The sequence below is a fragment of the Merops nubicus genome, unplaced genomic scaffold (genome assembly GCF_000691845.1).
Source record: "Merops nubicus isolate BGI_N331 unplaced genomic scaffold, ASM69184v1 scaffold11547, whole genome shotgun sequence".
In the NCBI taxonomy this organism is placed as follows: Eukaryota; Metazoa; Chordata; class Aves; order Coraciiformes; family Meropidae; genus Merops; species Merops nubicus.
The window spans coordinates 7,782-16,138 of record NW_008622301.1 but is presented as its reverse complement, the minus strand read 5'-3'; the positions used below and the strand labels follow the sequence as shown (position 1 = coordinate 16,138).

Here is an 8,357-nt window from a genome sequence, read left to right as displayed (position 1 = left end):
AGACACTCAGCTGGACTTGGGTGATGATAACAACTAGGCAGTGCTGTAATTGCACTCGAAGAAACCACCATCCACACTGAAGTGACAGCTCTCCCCAGTCCAGTCCAGAGACACAGCTCTACCCATTTGGGCATTTTTCACATCACCAAGTGGGAGGACAGAACTGCTCTGCACAACTGCTAAGACACTCAGCTGGACTTGGGTGATGATAACAACTAGGCAGTGCTGTAATTGCCCTCGAAGAAACTACCATCCACACTGAAGTGACAGGGCACAACACCCCAAGGAAAACATCTGCCCAGCCTGGTGCTGTGAGCACACACCCCAACACTTCTCCCCAGTCCAGAGACACACGGCTCTACCCTCAGTGAGAGTCATCACTTGGACTGAACAAAACCAACAAGCATTTGGAGTTGGTGGCAATTTTAAACCGTCAGGATGCCAGACACCCCCAGCACATCATGAGGTCATAGAGGTATGACTGGTGTCTGCCTTGCAGAGCATACTCACAACCAAGAGTTCTCTCTGGCTCAGTGTCTGCCTTTTCACAAGACCTAGTTTTATGAATATGCTAATGGTCAAGACCTACTGCAGATACATCAGTTTCAGCACTACAGCTATGGATCTTTAAGTGCAATAATTTGTTACTAAAATGCATCCCAAAAGCAGCTTCTTTTAAGAGAATGGGAAATTTAATCAAGTCTCTTTTTACTGTCTAGGCTTGCTACAGAGCCTGAGACAAGTAACCACCATAAGAGATTAGATCATTGGGCCAACAGATTTCTAGAAGCAGAACGCAGCCATAGCATCCCAGATCAGCAGACAACACTGCTAACACCTATCTTAAACTCCACACCTTTATTAGAACAGAAAAAGTTTGGCTATGGACTGAACTGTGCCAGACAAGTGAGTAGCTTTGCAGCTCAAGGCTGAAAGGTGGTGAAAAAAGCCTCACTTCTCTGGAAAAACTTGCCACACTTCCATATGAAAACAAAGATAGTTGGAAAGCTCATCAAGCAAACACAAAAGGCATCAACCTGTGTGCTGGATTCAAAGTCTCCCCACAGCCTACACTGAGTAAGGAAAGGCACCTGGAAGAACAGTACAAAAACAGCTGGGAAAATCTAGGTAATTTCATGAAGCAATACAAATGTACTGTTTAGAGTACACACATCTTAGGTGGCCAGTGTAGCTCTCCTTGTTATTGACATTCAAGCAAACAGTAGCTGGCCAAGTTCACACCACAGCTGATTATCAGGTTTTAGGCCTGATTTAAGGTATTAGGACCAGTCTCAGCCCAACCAGGGTGACCCATCTGACAGCAGATTGTTGACTGGTCAGCGACCAATCTGACTGTTTGTCTCTGTACATGATCTTTAACTCAGCAGTTCAGCAGCCCTGCTCACCAGCTGAGTTACACGTGAAGAACACTGACTGACCAGTACTCAGGCCTAAAAACCAACCTGCCTACAGAGACAAGCCCTGAAGACATCCAATTTGTCACCATCGCTTGGAAGACATTGACACGTGCTCCTCTAAGCTTATCAGTGACCCAAGAGAAATGAATGCCACAAAGCATTTGGGAAGAACAATTTAGTAACTTCAGGCTAAAATCACGACAAAGACTTTGTCCAAGACCCCAGTCAATGAAAGCCTCGCTTCCCAATGAGATCAGAACCTTCATGCTTTAATCTGCAGGGAAGAATCAGGCACTGCTAGGTCTGGCATGTGCTAGAAAAGGAAAGGTTTTACTCTAGGCTTGATGACAAGAGACAAGCTTGCAGACACATGCATTTTCTCCTGAAAACAGAGCTTGAGACAGCTGCCCCTACTTAAAAACCTTCATCTCACCTATGCTTTTCATAAACATAAAGCACTGAAGCCTGCTGAGCCTGACTAGCTAAGCTTGCTCATGGAACCTGAGAAAGCCCCGGGCCTGAAAGGTAGTTTTATAAGCATTCTGCTTGAATAGCTGAACCACAAAACATAAAGAAGCTCAAGTATTTACTGAGCCCTCTTCCCCAACGGCAGTCACGTGGAAGAGGAGACAGACATCCCATAATGTATTTCCATGAGCCACATCAACTCAAGTCAGCCAGTTAAGTGTCAATACAACCCTCAAAACATAAGTTTATTGAATAAAGCCGAAGAGCAGTAAACCAACATATGCATCCACCTAAATAAAAAAATCCACGTATTTACAAAGTTCAGTAATTGTATCAGTTGTTCACATGCAGAGAGTAATGCACAGGTTAACAATTGGTAGTGTTTGGATGCCATAAACGCTGAAAGCAGTGAAGTATATAAACACCAAACACATCGAGTTTAGCTATAGGCCAGTTAACTAAACAGTGACCTGGTCCCCCACAAAGATTCACACATTCTAGTTTAGTTTCCTTATTTTAGGCACAAGCAAGTTGGCTAAATAAAAGTAACTGTAGCAGTTCCTGGTGAACTAGGGACTACAGTAGCAAGTTAATATACCCTCTCCTCTACAGCACCAGAGTAGGAATTAATTGAAACCATGCTTCAGAGAACTGAAAGGGGACAAAAGAAGTCACAGGGCGGGGTGGGACTGGACGCAGGCAGCGTGTAGTGTCTGTGCAGCAGAGCAGGAGGTGGTGCACAACAGTAAGGCCAGGGCAGTCTGAATCCAAACCAGCTTGTCGTGACTGATATGGACCAGACAGTGCTTCCAACCACAGACTCCGACGTCACGCAAACTCTGGGTTGAGGTGAAGAATCACACACAGTGTGAGGCCACACAAGCAGGTGTACCATGTATTTGCATACACTAGAAAGCTACACTGACATTACTGTATGAACAAACCAGTCTTCACAAGTCTGTCCCTTTAAATAGACTGAAGTCATTTGAGAAAGTAAAGCTACAAAAACGTTACAATCTTTAGTTTATACATACTTCCCTATACTGTAGGAGCTAGTCAAGAAACAGGCTCGATTCATTGGCTCTCTTGTGCTTTGACACAGTAGAACGTTTGCATCTCGCGACTTACAGACTTTGCACGTGGTTACATCAAGAAAGCAGGCAGGCCTAGAGTTGTCACAATAGCCTAGATATGCCATAGCACCAGGTGAAACTGTGCCCAGCCATTTCATGAGCAGGAGAGACACTAGACAATTACACAGATATTGTGCTAAAGGTCAACAGCTGACTCTATACAAAAACATCAGGAATTTACGTGTCATGCAGCTGCTCAGAATGCGTGTTCTGGTTTCCGACAGAGACCGCTCGTATCTGTAGGTAGAAAAATGTATTTGAACAAAGTCTGATCTTCCTAGCAATTTGTTTTCATGATGGAATACTCCAATTTTTGAAAGCTTGACAGGACAGTCCATTCCCATCCCTCACACAAAGGTTAAACAGAAGCAACAAAACGATTATGAGACAGTTGACTCTTTCCTAATTCGCCATGAGAGTTTTCAAGTGGCAGGATAAGATCCCAGCTGCAGATGAGTGATGCTGATCTATGCCTCGTGCCCCCCTCTGCAAACAGTCTCCATTTCTCTGCTTACATACACACATCACATGCACTTGTGAGATAAATTGCTATCCCACAGCTCACGCTTAAATGTTTTCTAACTACTGTATGTGGCATCTTAGAGAATCTTAAATGCTGTCAGGCATCAGCATCTTCAAGCCACTAAACACTAGAAATAAAACACTTGCTGAAAATCATATAAAAACCTGGCCCTGAAAAACCAGAACAGAGTGTACCATCATAGTTAACATGGTAGAGAGATTCTGTTTTAAAAAGACCCCCCGCAACCCTCCCACCACAGATGGTTGTAAAATAAATATTTGTGCTGACTTTATCATGACAACTCTAGTTGTTTTGTGACAGAATAGGAATACAAGTCTTCAGCAGTGCACATGAGAAATGAACCGTGAAAAGGCAGATTCTTGATACAGGACTTTTGGGTAATATCTCATCATGGAGGGAAGTGGACAATTGAGATTATGGCCAACTGGTACTGGAGATTCCAGGAAGACTTCAGCTTCTTCTAGACTTTGAATGCTGAATAAGCCACTGAAGCGTGATATCTAAAGAGAGAAAAGAGAAGTTCTACATTCAAGCACTTATCTGTATTTGTGTAACTGGCATCACTTGGGCATGGCAGTGTCCTCAAATACATGACAGCAATATCCAGCCCTTCTCCAGAGGATGGTCCAAGACACATCAACAGAAGGGTTTTTGGAATGCCTGCTGTGTGTGCTTTGGTCCTGTACCAGCCCAGCAGCCTTTAAGTAACATTTAAAGGAACTGCCTTGGACATCCTGGTCCTTCAGTCAACTGCACTGCTAGGAAAAAGACACCCCAAAATCTGATACATTGGCCTGGTTCACGTAATTAGACTGACACTGCTCTCTTTAGCCAGCCTGCCTCTCCTGGCCCTGATGAGAGCAAAGTTAGTTTAGCCCTACAGTACAAGGCATCAGGCTGCTCCATGCATGAAAGAGGGTCTGCTGAGGAAGTGCAGCAGCATCACACCAGCCCAGTGCTCCCAGTGCCACCTTCCCTACAGCATCAGGGCTGCTCAGCCTCGTGCAGGAGATACAACAGCAGGCAGTACCTGCTTCTCCTGCCCACCATCTTTGAATCCTAAACTGATGGCAAGGGCTTCTTGTTTAAAAAGCCAGAAGAGTTCCACAGAGTGTTTATTTTTCCTGGAAAGAAGCTGAATCCTTAATATAAAGCAGCTCAGGTGTCCTCTACAGCTTCTTCCTGTGACCACCAGCCTGAAGTTTCCCTCCTCAGTAACCTCCTGTCAGCCCACCAATGAACCCATGTAATCTCACAGCAGCCACAAGAAGGCATCAGGAGAAGTAGTTACAATCCCCCAACCCATCCTCCAACATCTCTTCAGAATGCTTTGTGGTTTAGGTTAATAGTTACCTATATTATCTTTTTCTTTGCAAGAAATGGAGTAGCAGCAGATTTCTCTGTCCTGAATAGCAGCAAGGTTCCTACAAAAGAGAGAACATTTCAACATACACCTCACTCATTACAAGGCCTCTTACACTGAGAATCTAAATTGTTTCCCTTCATCTTCCCCTTCTACATAACTTGTTTCTGTACAATGTTTCAGCTGCCTCCTGTTGCTGGTTTTCTACTTACAAATGCACACTGCTTGACCCAACACCCTATGAACATGAATCCATTGACTGAGTTCAAGCAGCCTCGCTCAGGAAGGGTTAGACTTACATCTTTTCAATTAGCTGTTTTTCATCCAAAGCATTAGGAAGGTCTCTCTTATTTCCAAGTACTAGAACCTGCAATCCAGAGCAGAAGGAAATGGTTGCAGCTTTCCTTTTTTAAACCAAACCAAAATCCACCACAGACATCAAAATTTAGGGGAGTGTGACGAGCATTCTGCACTAGGCTGGAAAATCTAACAGATGAGACACTACTACTAAACCAGATCATGAAGGAAGACTGACCTAGTCACAGGGAAAGGGGTACAAAAACTGTTACATACAAAAACCAACCATGAGAACCCATCAAAACTGAGAACAATCCCAGCAGACTTTCAACTGAGATTCCCCAAACTTAGCCTATGCTTCTTGCATTGGCCTGGGCTGCCCAGAGAGATGGTGGAGTCACCATTCCTTGAGGTGTTCAAGAAATGTGTAGATAGGGTACTTCCAAGACATGATTTAATGGTCATGGTACTGCTGGGTGATGGTTGGACTTGATGGTTTTAGAGGTCTTCTCCAACCTTTATGATTCTGTGCCATACTCTGGTTAACCTGTACTACAGTAGACTCTAGAAGACAGCACTAACTCTGTACACTGAGGATTACTTTAAACTACTGTTCTTTTTTTTTTAATTTGGTGGGTGTGGGGGCACTGAACAAGATCACTGAAGGATTGACTGGGGCCAACAATTTGATTTAAGGCACTAAATCATTTAAGGGCAGGTGTTGTTCATGCTTATACTACCCAGCAAGGTTAGACCTTACATGACTTAGGAGTTCAAGCCAGACTGCAGAGTTGCTGAAGTTATGCACATTCCTCAAGCAAGTGTAACTGCATAAGGCAACAGTACTTACAGGGATTCCTTGTAACTGTGGCTTATCTAGAAGATTGTGCAGCTCATTTCGAGAGGCTTCTATTTTTTCACGATCTGCAGCATCTACCATGTAGCTTTAAAAAGAATTTAAGGTTAGCTCAGTGAGACTGAACTACTTCAGAGACAGCAGCACTTCTTTTACACCATCAGTTTTGAGCACATTCAAGAAGGCTTTAAACAAAGCTAAATCTTCCAAGCAAAGAATTTGGTTCTTTTAAAAAAAAAAACTCTAAGATCAGCATAGATGAAAGACTCTTTCCTTCAGTTAGACAGCACTGCCACCCAGTTCAGACAGGAAGCAGTTAGTACTCCAGATCAGACACTGATACAAACATAACCCGTGAACTTAAGGGTAAAGAAAGGTCAATAAGGCTGCAGAAGAGTTTTGAAATTAAAATGGGTGCTACCCAGACAGGCATGCTCTGTTTGAAAGGCCACACACAACAGCAGCAGCTCTGGAGTTAAGCAGGAGCTGGAGGAAGAGGACACTTACACAATAGCGTTGACTCCTCTGCAATATCGTTCCCACATGCTTCGGAATCGGGGCTGCCCTCCTATATCCCAAATCTTAAGGCAAAGGGAAAAGACAATTTAGCCATGTGCTGTATTTAAACACATCACACAGAGATAAGACAAGAAATCAAACTCATTTTTTTTCCCTTTCTCCTTAGGCCAGCTGCAGGACCTCTCATATAACAGAACTGAAATAATCCCTCGTACAGCTGCTCAAAGCTTGCAGGCCCAATAGCATAAGATGCAAAGTGCAGAATCTTACACCAGGTGCAAGAACACACCTGTGTACTAAGTTTACACAGCGTGGTATACAAGAAAATAAATAAAATACACTGAATTAAAACTCTGCTTTTGATGTAAGCCTCCCTTTAGGCAACATTGATGAGAAGAGGAGGATCTCTGGGCTGTAAACATGTGAAAATAACTCAGATTAAAGCCAGATGGCATTATCACAACACTGCTTTAACTAGTCCATGAACCTGGAAATCACACACAGATTCTCATTTAAGAAAGTCCATAAATAACCACAAGTGTTGTCCTAAGCTATCTGACAGATTTAGCTGAGCCCCTCCCTTTCCCTGCATTTGTCCCAGTGGTGGAAGCAAAACAGGGCAACCAAATTTTAAGCTAGAAGCTGAATACAACCTGACATGGGTTTAAAGAGACAGCCAACAAGGTAACATACCTTTATTGTAACATTACCCTTTGTAACTTTCCTCATGTTGAAGCCCACAGTAGGAATCATATCTTCACTGAATTGACCTGACTGGAAAAAAAAAAGAAGTCAAATTTAGTGCTTATCTGCTGCAGCTGGTTTACAGAGCAAAACCTCAGCAGCTTTTTCCAGCCATTCTCCTTCCAACCCAAGGCTTTGCAGCTGAGAGGTGGCAGCTATGACATTCGTGTCCATGGAGCTCGTGGGAAGTCAGTCAAGTCCATTTCTTACAAGCACCTAAATAAGTTTCCAAGCCTTGAGGCAGTCAGGGGAGCAAAGTTACGTGGGGAGAAGTGCTTTGCATGGCTTCACAGAGGGACAGCCAGGGCAGGCACAGGACGAGAGCCATTCCCCAGCTTCTGCTGGAGCCAGCTCTGGATGCCAGGATCTCCCAGTTACCTGGAAGCTAGAAATACCCTGAAGATTTTCCTCTGATGCAAGTTACTCCACGGACAGTATTTACAGTAATAAATCACTCCTGTGGAGCAAGCTCCAACCCACAGGGACAGGTTAGCTGCCTGAGGAGTTTTTAAAGGCTGGAAAGTGGAAGGACCTGACAGGTCTGCTTCCTGCTTGGCCACACAGCATCCAGCTTGTTCAGCAGTGGAGGAGGCAACCGAAACACAACTGGAGAGTATTTCAACCTGTTTCCACCAGAAGCTCAGCATCACTTTAACCTCTGACAGAACTGCTGCAGAACAGTGTTGTGTCAGAGGGGTTCTCTAGTGGCAGATGTTTTACTCACACTTTTTTCTGAAACAGCTTGAAAGCCAAGCTCACAGCTCTCTCCTGTAGCTAAGCCAGGAGCCATGACAAGCCTTATCAACAGGAGGACAGATTTCTCCCCTGCTCCCTTGACTATTTGGCAGAAGGTGAATCTCAACCACAGTGGTCATTATGTATCTCACTACATCCATTACGTGTAATAGAACCAGACAACCAACCAGATTTGGAAAAAAGGTCAACCCAGATGCATTCAGTTGTTTAATGAGAGCTCAGCAGCACAGCAGCAGGAAGTCTGCTGCTCTCCCCTGAT

The 8,357-nt window shown here is 44.1% G+C and overlaps 1 protein-coding gene across 1 annotated transcript; it reads right to left on the bottom strand.

Annotated features, from left to right (window-relative positions):
• Positions 1-2,101: 2,101 nt before the first annotated feature.
• On the bottom strand, positions 2,102-7,371 carry ARL8B (ADP-ribosylation factor-like 8B). Its single transcript, XM_008944734.1, has 6 exons — positions 7,292-7,371; positions 6,587-6,660; positions 6,074-6,167; positions 5,226-5,293; positions 4,917-4,987; positions 2,102-4,063 (listed from the first exon to the last, which is right to left on the bottom strand). Exons 1-6 carry the CDS (start codon positions 7,349-7,351, stop codon positions 4,014-4,016), a joined length of 417 nt encoding a protein of 138 aa, XP_008942982.1. The 5' UTR covers positions 7,352-7,371; the 3' UTR covers positions 2,102-4,013.
• Between the last annotated feature and the right edge of the window lie 986 nt (positions 7,372-8,357).